The 17,302-nt window shown below is 39.2% G+C and overlaps 1 protein-coding gene across 2 annotated transcripts in view; it reads right to left on the bottom strand.

The window, feature by feature from the left end:
• Nucleotides 1-5,461: 5,461 nt before the first annotated feature.
• LOC140226267 (uncharacterized) overlaps nucleotides 5,462-17,302 on the bottom strand; it is a 72,208-nt gene continuing 60,367 nt past the window's right edge. Inside the window, exons 2-5 of one of the 2 annotated variants that reach the window (XM_072306758.1) lie at nucleotides 13,008-13,064; nucleotides 11,851-11,918; nucleotides 9,339-9,477; nucleotides 5,462-6,811 (exon numbers count right to left, since the gene is read on the bottom strand). In XM_072306758.1, coding sequence (XP_072162859.1) covers nucleotides 6,407-6,811; nucleotides 9,339-9,477; nucleotides 11,851-11,906 — 600 coding nt within the window. In that variant the 5' untranslated portion in view covers nucleotides 11,907-11,918; nucleotides 13,008-13,064 and the 3' untranslated portion in view covers nucleotides 5,462-6,406. The remainder of the gene's footprint in view (nucleotides 6,812-9,338; nucleotides 9,478-11,850; nucleotides 11,919-13,007; nucleotides 13,065-17,302) is intronic. The other variant, XM_072306759.1, reaches the window with a different exon arrangement.

Below are 17,302 nucleotides of genomic sequence, written 5' to 3'. Positions count from 1 at the left end.
GTTTTGAAGCCCTCACCTAGTGCCATCACATAAAGCAAACGGAATTGAAATCGGGTTAGAAATGGCGAAGGAGTAGCATTTTGTAACAAAATGTACAATACAGGTCAAAAATCAATGTCAAGGGTCAAAGAAGTCAAAGGTCAAAATTCTGTGTAGAAGTTTTGAAGCCCTCAGCTAGTGCCATCACATAAATCAAACGGAATTGAAATCGGGTTAGAAATGGCGAAGGAGTAGCATTTTGTAGCAAAATGTACAATACAGGTCAAAAATCAAGGTCAAGGGTCAAAGAAGTCAAAGGTCAAAATTCTGTGTAGAAGTTTTGAAGCCCTCACCTAGTGCCATCACATAAATCAAACGGAATTGAAATCGGGTTAGAAATGGCGAAGGAGTAGCATTTTGTAGCAAAATGTACAATATAGGTCAAAAATCAAGGTCAAAGGTCAAAATTCTGTGTAGAAGTTTTGAAGCCCTCACCTAGTGCCACCACTTAAAGCAAACGGAATCGAAATCGGGTTAGAAATGGCGAAGGAGTAGCATTTTGTAGCCAATGTACAATATAGGTCAAAAATCAAGGTCAAAGGTCAAAATTCTGTGTAGAAGTTTTCAAGCTCTCACCTAGTGCCATCACATAAAGCAAACGGAATCGAAATCGGGTTAGAAATGGCGAAGGAGTAGCATTTTGAAGCAAAATGTACAATATAGGTCAAAGGTCAAGGTCAAAGGTCACAACTGAAATTCTGTATAGAAGTTTCAAAACTCCCATGTAGTGCTATCATATAAAGCAAACAGAATCAAAATCGGCTCATAAATGACAGAGAAGTAGCAAATTTAACATTTTGATCACACACGGACGCACAGACGGACGGACAGACGGACAGACGGACGGACACACGGACACACACACATACGGAGCCCGTTTCATAGTCCCCTGCTCGAACTCGTTCGGCGGGGACAATAAGGCTTTCTCAGGGAAGTGTTGAAGACACGGAATTTAGCTCTTTTTCCGAGTGTGCATCATCTGTGTGTATGTAGCAGTCTAGTTAGGTAGAGCTTAGGGTTAGGGTGTGGGAGGGGAATTCCCCCTCCCACTCGAGGGAGCTTTTGCGTTATTAAAATTGAAATAAAGCGATCTGAAGCACACTTTTTGTGGAAAATTCGGAAATTGTCATTCCCCAAAGTGTACTAAGTCTATAGAGGGGACCAAGCAATGGGAGGGTGGCAAGATACCCCTCCCATATTCGTCCAAATCTGGGGGGCGACCGCCCCCATCGCCCCCCTCCCCCGGCTACGCCAGTGTGAGACAGCCCCCATAACTTTCAATTTGGAGGTTATGGGGGAGGGTGTGGGAAGTAATCCCCTCCCACGCGAGACAGATTTTGCATTTTCAGAATTGAAATCCAGCAATCTGGTGCACACTTTGGATAAGATATTTGGACAAAACGCAAGAAAATTTTCCTCATTTCGGGAATTATTGGGGACAAAATGACATGTTTCCCCCCCCCCCCCAGTCCTCCAGGATCGACGTCCCTGCATACGAGTGGGCTTTTACATTCATAGAATACAAATACAAATGCAAAGTTTTGATGGAATTCGGAAAGCTGTCAATCCCCAAAGTGTACTAAAGTTTTTGATAGGAAACCAAGCGGGGAAAGGGTTGATTAAAAGAGGATATCCTCTCCCACCCGCGGTGGATCTTTTGTGTTCTTTCTTTGTAGCTGAAGTGGCAGACCTGGTGTACACTTTAGATGAAACATTTGGAAATCTGTCAATCTAAAAAGAAAAAAGGAAAAGGACCGAAAGGGGGTTGAAGGGGGTATCCCCCTCCAATGCGAGAGAGTGGGGGTTTTTTGTGTTTTTTGTGTTTGTTGTTGTTTTTTTTTTGCATTTTCAGAATTGAAATTCTGCAATCTGGTGCACACTTTGGATAAGATATTTGGACAGTTTTCTATCAAAAACGCAAGAATATTGTAATCATTTCGGAAATCATTGCGGATCAAAATGATATCATTGCCCCTCCCAGCCCCCCTCCCCCCCCCCCCCCCCCCCGTCCGCGCCTTCCGTCCTCCAGGATCGACGCCCCTGCATACGAGGTTGCTTTTGCATTTTCAGAATTTAGATGAAAATATCTCGTAAGCACATTTATGATGTAATCTTGGAAAATTTCAATCCCAGAAGTGTACTAGATAACTGGACTTGAATTTGTCTTTAAAAGTAAACTTTTGTACCCTTTTTTGATGGACGAGCAGGTATAAGTAGGCTTGAAGGCTTGCGAGCTTGCCCGGCTGCTGCGAGCTGGGGTCGCTTACTGTGCGATCTGCTTGTGAGTTGCTGCGAGCTTACCGCAGGTAGCAAGATTTTTTGAACATGTTCAAAACCTTGAGAGCTCAAGCGAGCTGGTGCGAGCTGGTGCGAGCTGGTGCGAGCTTAGGTTGCCCACTGTGCGACCTCATTGCAGCACGCAGAAGCTCTCTCCAGCGGGTGCACGTCACGAGACCGACACCCACGAGTCATACCTTTGGGAGCAGTGATTTCAAAAATGTTCAATATATCACATTTGATGCATATGTGTAGGTCTAATTTGCCTAGTGTCGAACTCTTGGGCTGTAGGACTCGTGTAGGGTGTCGGTCTTCAATTCATTTCAAAGTTTATTTCATTTTTCGACAAAACATATATGTTTCACTTCCTTTGATAACAGAGAACAAGGTAAACAGAGCATTATGTAATGAAAAGACTGTACAATGACTGAGGACCTTATAGTAATTATACATTGTAGTAAAAAAGAAACAGAAGTGGTCGAAATGAAGTACATGTATAACCTTGCTTAAGCGAAAAATGGAGAGACCCACTAAAACGACGGAGCTTGTAGAATGTGGGGGCCCTCTGGAAAAAAAAATCGTTGGAAAGATTAATTGAAGCATCATAAATACAAAAAAAAAAGAGGAAGAAATCTGGAAGCCCACTGAGAATTAGATTCACAGATAAATACACTTACTTTCATAGACGCGAACAAACATGAAACAAGACTAGACAACAAAACAACTACTGAAGAAAAGGCTGTACAGGACAAAACGGAATGGACAAGACTAACAAACGTGAACAAACATGAAACAAGACTAGACAACAAAACAACTACTGAAGAAAAGGCTGTACGGGACAAAACGGAATGGACAAGACTAACGAACAGAAGACAAAATAGCAAACAAAAACCCACAACGGAGACAGCGATCTTCGGCAGAAGCATGCCAAGAGAAACAGATGATCATGATGATAGTTGTGGAGAAAAAAAAAGTGATATTGTAACGCCTGAAAAGAGAAAAACAAGGAAATAGAGGGACGTATGAACAGGAGTAACAGACGGAAATTCAACTCTTAGACGCTTTGGGCAATAGCATAGATGACAACAAACATCCAAAAGATTACAATTAATTCATCAAAGAGGAGAAAAAGTGAGTAAGTCAGTATGTGAGAAAGAAGGCCAAATGGCTAGTTCAGTACTGTAGAGTCATACGATTGCAATAGAAAGGACTTCAGTCTCCTCTTGAGTGTGGGATGACCTCACCTCTTGTGGGATGACCTCGCTCCAGCTCGCACCAGCTTGCAAGCTCAGGTCCGACCGCATCACGCACGAATGTCCAGTAGGTATACCACGGTTCAGACCAGCATAATTATTATGTTCACCCACAAACACGCAATGTTTGCGAATGACTGTGTATACGTAGGGACTATCGATCACTGGATATATTATACGATATATATTGATTGCGTTGAGTAATGTATTGTTATAGTGTCACAGAAAAGACTGTACAAATGTTTACCTTTTTCTTTTGTCGGTAGGAATTTTTAGACGAAAATAGTTTATGAGGGATAAATCAGTTATAAAGCTAACACGAAGTCCTTGTCCGGCAACACCTTTGATATTGACTACAGTACAGCTAAGGTACACAATATTTTTCAACTTTACACATGCTGTGCCCAAATTTGTTAGGACATGTCTGGTGGGATACGTGACGTTACGTCGGGATAGAAGTCTACAAAGGTAAGATGGGGCTGCGTCATTTTAGGCCAGTATACAATTCTGATATTCTAATCTCTTTTCAATGGACTGCAATTTAAGTGTATCTAATAAGTTAACAGTTGATGTCCGATAATCTGCATTTAATACCAAACGAGAATATTCATTTTTGACATGTTTGGAGTCTATGGATGTTCTTCTTAGTTAAGGATCCCCATACTGTGCAACGATAATCAATCCTTGTCAAAAATCCTTGTCAAATCCTTGTCGGAAAATATCCTTGTCTTTTTTTTTTCAGACGTTACAATATTACTTTTCTTTTCTCCACAACTGTCTATTTTTCTTGACATGCTTCTGCCGAACTTCGCTGTCTCCGTTGTGCGTTTTTGTTTGCTATTTTGTCTTTTGTTTAATTTTGTTCATTGCAAGTTTTGTCCCGTACAACCTTTTCTTCAGTAGTTGTTTTGTTGTCTAGTCTGGTTTCATGTTTGTTCGCGTCTATCGTAAATACCAAAAAAAAAGGTAGAGGAAGAAGTCTGGAAGCCCACTGAAAATTAGATTAACAGATAAATAAATGTATCTTTCCATCGATTTTCTTTTCCCGAGGGGCCCACATTCAGCAGGCTCTGTCTTTTTAGTGGGTCCCTCCATTTTTCGCACTTTAAGCAATTAAGGTTATACATGTACTTCACTTCGACCACTTCTATTTCTTTTTTACTACAATGTATAATTACTATAAGGTCCTCAAATATTGTACAGTCGTTTCATATCACAATGCTCTGTTTACCTTATTCTCTGTTCTCAAAGGAAATGAAACATATGTTTTGTTGAAAAATGAAATAAACTTTGAATTGAATTGAATTGAATTGAATTTGACTCGTGCCTTCAAAGATCTGATCCACACACTGAGACGCACACGCGCACCCTCAATACAAACGTAGAATATGTGAATATGAAGTTACAACCGTCAACAAAATATTTGCACACAAAGTGTTGAACACTTGTCACTTCTCGTCATTTTTAGTAATTTTATAATGTCGATAATACTCTCGTGCAGCGATGATATTTGACAGTTTTCTCCTCTTTCTTAGTGCAATAGGGCTTTTCATCAACGCCCTCAGAAGCATTCAAGCTCTGCGCAGCACGTATAATAGACACGACTGCCTGGACGGACAAGGGGTTATGAGTCTCATAGCCCTTTGTCCGTCCAGGCAGTTAAGTGTTATTTTAATATGTGCTGCGCAGGACTTCACAGAATGCTTTTACCATTGTTTCTTTCCCTTTTCGGTGCAAGAAGACGTAGTCAACCATCAGTCTATTGAATCAAAGCACAGAATATATAAACGGGTGAACTGCGAGCATATAATGGGCTAAACTTGTCGATTAGGCTACTACGACCTCACGACACGACTGCAGCATGACAAAAGAAAAAAAAATTGACGTGTTGATTGTCTTCCCCTTCAGGAAGGTACTTTTATTCAAAATCGCTGAAGGTGCGGTTCCATGGACACAAGGTTTAATGTTTACACGGATTAATAGATTCAGTCTAATCAAACATTTGAAAATACGTGAAATTCATCTGCTAAGTGATATTACCAGTAGGTAACATTTAACGGCAATGATGAGACACAGAGTGAAGTCCGCAATCAGTGCAGTATTCATCACATTCTGGGCTCTCATATCCCGAGTTTTCGCAAAGTATTACAAATCTGTTGCTGTCAACTATACACACTGTGTGTGCGTAAATAAACTTTAGAGATCATTACTTTTCTCTTGACGGCTACACAATTATGATCAGGTAGTGCAGAAGGAGACATAATATTGTACGAGTTTAGTGAGTTCCCACCATATACACAAAGTCTACAATCATCGCTGCCGGGACTACCGGCGCAATGTCAGAAAGTCACGTTTTACTTCCAAGTTAATTCTTGTGAGCTTTCGTAAAAACTAGATGATGAATCAGTACCTCCATTGATTCGTCAGAATGATTGCCGTGGTTTTGTTTGTTTATTTGTTTCTCTCCTTTTTTTAACTTTATCAACACCTCATAAGACCTGAAGATGGATTGATATATGTTTCATTGTATACCATACTTTCATTTATTGTTTCTACGATAAATAGTGAAAAGACTTCCACACACCTCCTATTTCAAACGAGTATATAGCCAACAATGCAATCTCGAAATGAGAACAACAATGTGAACCACACTGACATTACATTATTTTATGTAAGAAGCATAGCAACAGCAAAAATGAAATGATGATAGAAGGAAAAAATAAATACTTAATATCTGCCACCAAGTCGCGGTATGTAATGGTACTTGTATTCCGTGTAATGATTGCAGTGTTCCTGAGCTCAAGAACATGATTTGATATGAAAAGACCATGTAACTCTCATTCATTGAGGAAGACTTGGAGGTCATTTACGACGTCCCCTTGCTCCTTGTTTTTCCTTTCTCGTCTTTCTTGCCTTCTTTCTTTCCTCTCCCGTCTTTCTTGCCTTCTTCTTTCTCTTCGCTCCTCCCTGGAGTCAACTCCAGTGGTCATCACTGGAGAACTAGCTGTGGTTGTATGTTCGCTTACACTTGAGGGCGGAGAAGTAGCGTTCTCCGTTGAGGTCGGCTTGCTAGAATTTTCAACACGGATGGGTCTGGGCTCGTCGCAGACGCCTTCTGGATAATTCGGGTACATTTCCGCCTCGAAATTAATGGGCTCTCCGTCGTAAATCCTATAGCACACGAGACCCTCGGAGCAGTCACCAAATATCATCCAGGCACCTGCACAAGACTCTCCAACAACCTGGAGAAAAGATCAGATGAGATTGCAATATAAACTCTCTCAGTTTGAAATGGGCATCTTTAATTATTGTTTTGGCGCGTTCTTCGGAAAATAACACAAAGGTCTACTACAAAATGGCGATATGGTCTCTATTTCATGATCGGCTGAGAACTGAGTATCGCTGAACCAGACTTTTATTTTGCCTGAAGGCCCAGATACACGTGTCAATAGGCGTTAGAGTCATCCTGATGACGGGTATTGATAACCACTTGTCCGCGCTCAGCTGCACTGACTGCGTATTATAAATGCAGTGCAATTAATTGTTGTTTGAGTGTGCTGCTCAGCTAGCGTGGAGCTGAAGCTGGAGCTGGTGGGAATCTTGCCAAAATGGCTGGCTCGGAATTTGAAATAAACGATGCATATTTCTTGGAGACTGTTGGTAAAACTATGCATCCTCCGTAAATTTTGCACAGACTAAAAAGCAAATCATTTGCCTCCATTTGGCGTGTTTCGAACTGTTCCAAAGTCACTATATCAGTGGTTTATCAATCAATTTGTCAATCAGTTGCAATGAAAACATCTCGACGGAATTTCATGAATTTGAATAATTACGCAGTGCCCGCTGCATGCTATAAGGATTAGAACCAACACTTGCTGTCGGGCGGAAGCTCGGTGGTCTAGTGGAGATGATGCCTGTCCGGAGATCAGGAGGTCGTCTATAGGTTCGAGTCCTGCTCGAGTATGTACGCCCATGATTTTCTTATTATGGCTACTACTAAAACACTGAGCAATTCAGTTTCTATTTACGTCGATGTAGGGCAATATGTCAATCAGTTGCAATTTATCGAGAGAATTGGTAAAAATGCTTGTCATATTGTGTTAAAGTGTAAGTATTAAAGCCTTGCATATAATGTGGTAATCCAGCTTTAGGGAAAATAAAATGTGATGTCACAGAGAAATCATAACTGGCCTTGTAATTTATCATGATAATGATAAATTAGAAATGCTTTCCCGTGAGCAATTTTTGTTACCCCTATGCATGCTAAATACATTTCAGTTCAACAAATCCACTTTGCACATTTTAGTTGTTGCAATGTATACGATATGGTTTCTGGTTGTCCTAGCATATTATGCAAACAACGTAATACTGATAATCCGGTCTGTATTGCATTACATATTGTGTTGCAATGTCTGGCAAGCGATAGATGTCTCCGGACAAGCCTTGTTATCCCTCATTATAGTTACTAATATATGACGTAATACGTCGTAAAACTGACGAAAATATTACGTCATAGATACCTCGCTAATATGACGTGATAAATACGTCACAAAACTGGCGTGAACTTACGTCATAAATACATCGCTAAAATGACGTAATAAATCGTCGCAAAACACGTGAAATTTACGTCACAGATACGTCGCTAATGTGGCGTGATGAACGCGTCATAAAACTGACGTGAATTTTACGTCATTAATACGTCACTAATATGACGTGATGAATACTTCCCAAAGCTGACGTGAAATTTACGTCATATGTCGCTAAATGACGTGATAAATACGTCACAAAACTGACTTAAATTTAACGTCATAAATTCGTCGCTAACATATGACGTGATAAATACGTCACGAAACTGACGTAAATTTGACGATATAAATACGTTGCTAATATGACGTGATAAATAGGGCCTACTTCACAAAACTGACGTAAATTTTACGTCATGAATTCGTCGCTATAGGTCTTCTGTAGGTCTCTTGATAAAACGGAGGTATATAGTTGATTGTAAGTTATCATCATTGATTTTATGGACTTGTGAATGATTTGGGAGAGTTAAATCATTGATTTCCGGGACTTACAATTGATTATAAGTTTCGATAAAGCGGGGCGAGGATCATTAGGAACATTCACGGAGGTGAGTCGAACTTCAAACTTCAAACTTTTCAGTTCAAACGTTCAAAAAAGTTCAAAGTTAACCCCTGGAAGATCCAACAGCTGGATAGCGAACTCTGCTGTACCGAGCGAGTCGGCAACCAACTGTCCGCACCAAAGACCCTCGTCAACATGTTGTTGACAAGACCAATCTCTACGCCGCGCCAGAATTTTGATGCTTTTTATAAACGAATTAGAGAATACGGGACATGTACCCCATCGAGTAAGGTAAGTGCGTACCGGTGGACGTCAGAATCAGATCAAGGAGTTTCAGCTTCTCGCTTGCCTACGAAAATTAAAAAAAAAAAAAAAAAGGCGCGGCCCGTCGACCAGCCTGCTCGTTTTGTCAAATTACTTTCAAAACGATTTTCAAATTACTATCACATATTTTCGTTAATAGACGGTATTATCTTTGAATTTTCCAACAGCGGACAAAATAGTGTTTTTGGGGAGAGGGGTTGGTGGGGTAGAGGTTTTAAAATCGACCTGTCAAATTGCTTCATTTGAAAACCATATTATGAAACACGTTATTATGAAACGCATGCATCATTCTATCATGAAAGTGATTCGTCGCGTCTATCGTATGTGTGAACCGTTGCAAATAACTGTGCTGGTCCTTACCGGAGTGCAAACTTTACAACAGCCGCATACGTCATATGTGACCTGGGAGCCTTGTGGGCATTCCGGATCTCCTTGATACTCGCAGAATGTTTCCTCGTCATATTCTGGCCACCAACACGGGCAACTGAGGGCAGCAGACCTGATAACAGCAAAGAACAAAAACTTATTCGGGTGAAGATACACGCAGTACTCATAATGGTAGCTAGTAAACAGAATTATCGTATCCGGTACATGTCTTATGCATGTATTTTCAGGAAACAAGTCCTTTTAAATACATGCATTGATGAAATCAAAAGAAGAATAGTCTTATGAGATGTTAAAGGATTGTTCGTTATATAAATGATGTCTTGTTGACGCATCATCACAGAAAGAACGCGAAAGTTTTGTGGCGTGGTTTTCATCCAGATGCCTTTTCCAGATTTGTTGACTATTCTGTGGGAACGAATTGAACCCAGCTAGTATAGAAAATTCAAATAGATTCAGCATTAACTGTTTGATTCGTATCTGACAAATAGCATAAAATGATAATAATGATTTGCAATTGGATATTCACCAAAATGTAGAATTTGACCTAGCTCGTGATGTTCGCAGCCTCAATAGCTTGGTAAATGGTGTACCGTCTCTAGGTTTCTTATTTTTAATCTCACTTGAAATAATCGTATATATAATATAAAAAATTTTCTTCTAAAAATGTTGATATTTTATATAATTTACGATTTTTTTTTACTTTTTTTTTATTGAGAAATAATCATGGACAATCACAATATATACAAATAATTAGAGCACAATTGAGATACAGAATCACAAAAACAAAGACATAAAAAACAATGATAATAATAAAAGGGAAGAGGCAGGAAAAAAGACAACAATAATCCCTTCAGGACTCCAGGAACGACACTCCGAGCTATGTTTTTAGAGATAGTAACAAACAAAACAAAACAAAATACATTTCATTTTGATTTGTACAACATTTTTTCTAAGATATAATTGCCAGATTGGAAAAGACGATACAGGGATGCAGGGCGATCCATGTACATTATATACCATCAAACCTACCACACCCAATAACCTCCACATCGACCCCACCCCTATCTCACTCCTAAACTCACTCTCTCTCTCTCTCTCTCTCTCTCTCTCTCTCTCTCTCTCACTCTCACACTCTCTAACACTATAGAATCCACAAACACATCAGAGGAAAATCACACTACAACCCCTTCTCGTCAAATCCATGAGCAAAAATTTGTGTGAAAAATAATCCGAGAGAAGTTGTATTAAACTTCATAGAGTGAATAGTTAACGGCGTTGTGGTTCGAAAGGTTAAACTTGGAGGTTACCCTGGAACATGATGAATACCAGTATCACAGTGAACGTGAATACACTTTGTTATTGTACAAGAAACTATTGTCGAGGGTTGCAGAAGTAAACCAACACAGACATGAATTACGAAACTTGATATTGACAAAATCTCGACCGATGCTACTATACAATGCTTATTCTTCTTTTCCTGAAGTAATGCAACACTGTTTGGGGAAATGGCAGATAGAAAAAAAAAATAGGGTTTTCAAACGAAAGCAATGCAGGTATGCTCAAAATTTCGTTACTTGACGCATACAACTCCATATTCAAAAGGCTGAATGTTCTTTAAATAATTGACATCCATAACTTTCACACAGCTCTAGGAATTCATGTACAAATTTTGCGCGCACTTGCTACTAATTTTTTTTCCAAACTTTTTTCACGTTCAGTTTACAGTAAATGTAGGCCTATTATACATTAATATCCCATGCGACACTCCGGGCTTTCATCTCCTCAATCCAAAAATCCCTATGGTGCTCAAATCTATTAGAAACCACAGCCGGGACCAGATTCATTATTCCCATTTGAACTCCTTTAAAGCTCAAACAAAGAAACATAATTATTTTATTACAATACAGCCATACGAACGATGTTCAGTTTTCAAATGTGGCTGCTACGGATACTACTTGTTTTCGCTGGTACAGGTCAAACTTCAATGTGCAATAAATTCTTAATTTTGCCTGACTTGATCTGGTTTTCCAGTGCGATCAATACAGGTGATATTACAGGGTGGGTTGTTGTTGTTTTTTATCGTGAATGCATACACTCGCTGGTAACAACATGCATAGATTGCGCAAATACAGGGAGAAGGGGAAGAAGTGGAAAAACGTTGACACCCAATAGTGGATGTTGAACCTCTTTGCTTCGACCGAGTTAGGTGTGACTAAGTCTGTTCATAGTAACCAACTCGCGTAGAAAGTTACCCTTAAATATTGACGGGACTGTACAACTTATTTGCCCGTTCACTTTAATGATGGTCTAGTAGGGAAATATTTGATATTTTACTGCTATATACTCAAAAGTGTATATATTATTTGAAAAAATATTTGTCAGCACGTAGTCTGTTTATCTTTACATGAGTACGACGGGAAGAATTGGACAGGAAATTATTCTGTACTTCCGTCTCAAAGAACGATAGCTTTTAATCGAGTCATACCTGTCGATGACGAAGGTTGTAAGGAAGACTAAAAGACAGACCCTTACTGACGGCATTGTGATGAAAATCTGTAAAGTAGAAGAGGAACATAATTGTATTATGCATTGTAATCTTTTTCAGGCTCCCTGAAAAGACTGGAACCCCATTCGATAGATTGACACGACTTAATATTCAATATAAAGGACAATATGTTACAGGCTAGCCAGGACAGATGTGATCTGAGTGATCTAATGGGGTGAATGCACTATGATGTACGTATGTCTCATTCATGAGATTTTGTTTGGTATTTACTCTTTTTTCAAATGACTGTAACACTTACAATTATCGTGGTATTATGACATGAATAACGATTTGAAAAAAAAAAATGACAGTCTTCTCAATGACCCTTCCATAAAAGCTAATCAATCATCGGAATATAATTTTTGCACAACATAGTAACAATCTTTAATTGAAAAGAAATCAAAACGGTCTCGTGCCTGAGAAGCCGCATAATGAATGCAGTAGGCCCTTCCTCAGAATAATGAATGAATATTGTCGTACTTACCAAGAGCAGTATTTTAATTTTCAAGTTAATCTTCTGCTTAAATTTTGTATGAAAGAAACAAAAATAAGTGGTGTCATTAATAAGCTCAAGAATCTCGGTGCACCAGCTATGTAAATCAAGTACCGTGAAAGCTCATGACAGGACCGAAAGAACGAGGAAACATGAAAGTAAAACAGAAAGGAAATGATCTGTGGAAGAGGAATTCTAACTTCGGTGAGTAATGGTAAAAATGTGGATGAATTAATTGAAGACAGCCTTTTCATTTGAAGACATCCTTGATCAAAAGAAAATAGAAACGCAATTCTGTAAGGTTTCCTTTTGTATGAAACGTGGCGAAAATAAACAATGATATCAAGAGATTCAATGTGAAATTAACATGTTCTAAAGTGAATGTAAAGATCACAAAAATTAATAAACAGAACTGAAGTACTTAGATAACACAAAAACACACATTAAGACAGACGAGTGGTAAAAACCAAAAAGCCGCCAGAAAAAAAAATCAGATGAAATTGATCGTGTATATGCACTCTAAAGAATTTTAGCATGAAAATTTATATTGAAATACTCCCCATAGCGCAGGAGAAAAATATGAATATATTTAGTTTTAACGTACCTGTATTCTTGGAAGAATAGCCGTCACTTGTCACAGAACTCAAGTCTTGGCGAAGTTCTGTTAGATTACAGGGCAGACAACGACAAAACGTGTCAGGAAAGACTTTCACTCCTACACTTCGACCGATGCACAGTCACTGAGTTTAACATAGATGTCATACTCTCTTTATACTTTGCCTACCAGCAGAGACTGAAAGTTATGGGCATTCACGTCATAAATAAACAGATCTGATTGGTCCCAGACATGACCTATATAGTCTCGTCTACTCAACGCTCTTTCCTACACGTCACGGATTAGTCTGACGGTGCTAGACAGGATTTTTCTTTTCATCCTTCCGTTTTGCATACCATCAAATCAGGCAAAAAATGAACTCGGGTATAACTTTTACAGAAGTTCAAAGAGGCACACGGTTTTTAATACGGATCGTGTTCACGGTATCATTTGAATAACATATACTATTCAAAATACAATTAGATCCGTAGTTTTCCCTGTTTCTGGAAGTATTTAGAATTCTAATAACTGAATATCAGCTTTCATGACGTACAAGGTTGGAGATGAGATTGCCATCACAGACTCTAATATCTCGTAAAGATTATGTTCTGCTGGATTAGAGACGTGGAGGACGTGTGAAATCATGGATTCTAAGTGTCACACGTCGTATTTTATCTTGAAGTATAGTCTTGGTGAATGACACAGGACCAAGTGTAACAGTTTTGATATATGATAATGATGATTGCAAAAGATATTACTGATAATAAAACTGAAGAGGCGATAAACAGTATATTGCAGTGATCTGGTTAGGGTGACCATGCATAGTCTCTACAAGATCAGGTCTGCCGTTATCATTCCCAAATACGAGATTAATCTGTTGCAAGTCATGGGCGAATTGCCCTACATCGACTTAAATAAACACCGATTATATAGTGTTTTTAGCAGTAGCCACGATGATATATTTTATATATATCAACCTAATATATATAATGGGCGTATAACAATGCTCGGAATGGATTCGAACCTACGATCTCCTGATCGTTGGCGTCGTATTAACTGGATCACCGAGCTTCCGCCTGACACCCGCTGTTAGATCTGGTCCTTTAATAGCATGCAACGGGTACTGCGTATTTATTCACGTAAATAAATTCTTTCTTCGAGCCGTCCCTATTGCAAATGAATGACAAGTTTCCCTACATCGCCGTAAATAAGCAACGATTATTCAGTGTTTTTAACATTAGACATGATATTAAAAGAACAAAAATAAGGGAGAATAGTAGAAACCTAATGATAGTTAACTATTTCAAACTAGTTATAATGTTATGATGTGCATAAAGATTGTGACTGATACCGTTATTTCGAGCAAACATGGAAGACTTGAAAATCCATGTCGACCTTTATTACTTACTGCTCGATTGTGCTGAAACTTTCATTGTTATTCTCCGTTTTGTTTTACTCGTATATGAGCGAAACACTATCGGGAATTTCTCTGTAAAGCTGTCAAACACAGTGATAACCCTCTTTACATAGGGCTAAGCCTGAATGACCGGGTTCGAGACTACTTTTGCATTACAAATGACGAAAAACAAACGAATGAAACGCGACGGCTTCCTGATTGTTGTGTCGTCTGCCCCGCGGGCAAAGTGAAAATGAGCCATGCTCACTATGTGAACGTCAATGCAAAGTGTCTATAGCACAGCAGGAAATCACAGCCCCTGATGCTACATGGTTCGGGAACGAGAATGACAGTGCTTCTCAAAGATTGGTCTTTCTAACAGGAATCCTAGCCTGTGAGCAATGCCACTTGCTCTATCAGATGAATTATTGTTCATTGCATTAACACATTACCCGTATTCATGATATGGCAATAAGTCGGGCCTGCAGCTATGATTTTATTGGGAAGTTGTAATATTGGAAATAGTGGACCTTGCTGTAGGAGTGAAACGACCGAGCTAGGTCGTAGGCCTTCGGAAGGGCATGGCAGTACGCAGGAGTTTTGTGTTTTTGATTTTGATTTTGTTTTTGTTTTGTTTCGTTTTTTGTTTTGTTTTTTGTTTTCTCCGGAAGGGGTATAGGGGCAAGAATATGCTCAATGTTGATGAGATTGAACATTGAGATCGCTCGGTGGCAAGCGGAGGAGAGCATTGGGAGGGGCTGGTCCTCCTCCAATAATATTATGAGGGAACTTTTGCATTTCAAGCACTGAAATTCAACGATCTGGTGCACATTTTCGATTGCATATAATATTTAGGAATTTTTCATCTCAAAAGTAAACGGATATGTTAGAATAATCAAACAAACAAAAACTATTTTTTTCGTTGTAACGTGATTGACAAAGAATCTCTAACGATGGAGGGGAGGATAACTACTATCGACCCTTGACCTCATTAGCCCGTAGCAGCCCCCCCCCCCCTCACACACACACACACACACACACGCACTCATTTTAAATGTTCCACAGCCCCTTATGAGCTGTCAAGACCGATTGTTACTTTGGTGATTTGTATTGTACTCAATCATGATATCTAGCTATCTTACCTTTTTAGGTCCAGGTGAAGTCATTTCAAACATGCAAAGAAAAACAAACAAACAGACAAACAAAAACAAAAAAGATAAGTCGAACAGAAAGAAAAATCGTTGACAGCCGTTTGGATCGGCTTTGATCTTATGTTAAGTTTTACGTTTTCTCTAAAAGGTTCAGTGGTATTTTCTTCTTCGATAATTGCTCCCATGAAATATCTTCACGCTCAGCCAAATGTAGAATCTACCCACAAACATAACCCCAACCCTAATTCTAATCCTCACATCAAACAAAACCCCATTCACACTTTAATCCTAATCCTAACCATAACTCCTTGAATGAAATAATACCAGAGCAATTGTAGTAGGAGCAAATGTCGTATCACTTCCCTAAAGACAGTAGTGTAGTGCACGCTTTCAATGATCATTTTTCATCATATTTAATTTCAACTTCTAAGTAATATAACCCCCCCAAAAAAAAAAAAAAAAAAAAAACTCGTTTTAAAAAGTTGTGATGCATCGTGCCGTTTACGATGGAGCAGTAGATATGTCTACACTGTGAGACCATATGACCGAAGTGAAGATTGGATCGAGGTTAACGTGCACATCACTGTCTTGGAAAGGGTGGAGGAGGTTCACGCTTTATGAAAGGTTGATTTTTTTTAAAAGCATCGACAGTAAACCGTGGATTTCTCGTATCAGAAAACTGTATCTAGTGATTCTTATCCCTTTTGGCGCCAGGGACTTTGGACAGTGTGTTCAACGCTACGAGATCTTCTTTGCGAATTGGCACTCAAAGCACACAAAGGATTAATTCATGAATATAAGATGGTCATCATATCAAACACTTGACATTCAAAACTTGATACAGCGTGTGCTGGCTGTGACGGAGCACTGCCTGTAAGAAAGGGGTGACCCATGGATCTGTCCTAATGATCTTGGTAGGGTCCAAGGGTAGAGGAGGGCAAAGTATGGGGAGAAAAATCTTGGTTGAAACCTTTCTTTAACCACGGGTTTCTAACCGTAGGTAAGGGTTTTTCCTATTTAATCTTTTTTTTTCCTCTTCCTTTTTGTTCCTGCAATAATTTTGTGGGGTGCATTTTGCGTCATGGCAGACATGCAGAAATCAAATAGAAGTCTGTCATATTTTGGTACATAGTTTGGGATTAATAACTAGCTGGCCATGCACTTAGTGCAGAAGGGCTGAGGTTGAATGAGTTCTTGTCTTTGAGGGCAGTGAAAGTTTGAATACTTGGTGTGTGCTACTCCCGGTGACACGACATTTGCTCCTCCGACAATTACTCCGGTCTTATTTTCTCAAAGGACTTAGAGTTTTGAAAGGGCTTAGGTTTAGTTTGATGTGACGATTTGGATTTGGGTCAGGGATTTGTTTGTGATATTACTGAAGATCAATAACAACTTAGATAAGATGGTTAAACCATGGCTTGTCTTCCCAATTAGTGCAAATTGTTACATCCTGAACATATTTTTATGTGAAATGAACCGAAAACTTCTTTTCTAAGCATCACATTTGGCCATACATTTTCGATTATCCAAATTGTGTAAGTATTCATTTGTTAAATGAAAGAAATATTCATTTGTTGTTAAGCATATCCCCATTTCCTGCTTCAGAACCCCTTCTAGCACGTGAGGATATGACATAGAGTTGTGAGGCGATCATGACGTAGGTTCGGAAACACAGGAGTCGATTATTGTTTGAAGTGCGTCTATCTCCTCGTGATGACGGGAATCGTGGGCTGGTTAGCCTCCCAGAGTGATTGAAA

Source organism: Diadema setosum, chromosome 3 (assembly GCF_964275005.1).
Source record: "Diadema setosum chromosome 3, eeDiaSeto1, whole genome shotgun sequence".
Classification (NCBI taxonomy): domain Eukaryota; kingdom Metazoa; phylum Echinodermata; class Echinoidea; order Diadematoida; family Diadematidae; genus Diadema; species Diadema setosum.
The sequence above is the reverse complement of the archived record's forward strand: the minus strand, read 5'-3'. Positions and strand labels throughout refer to the sequence as shown.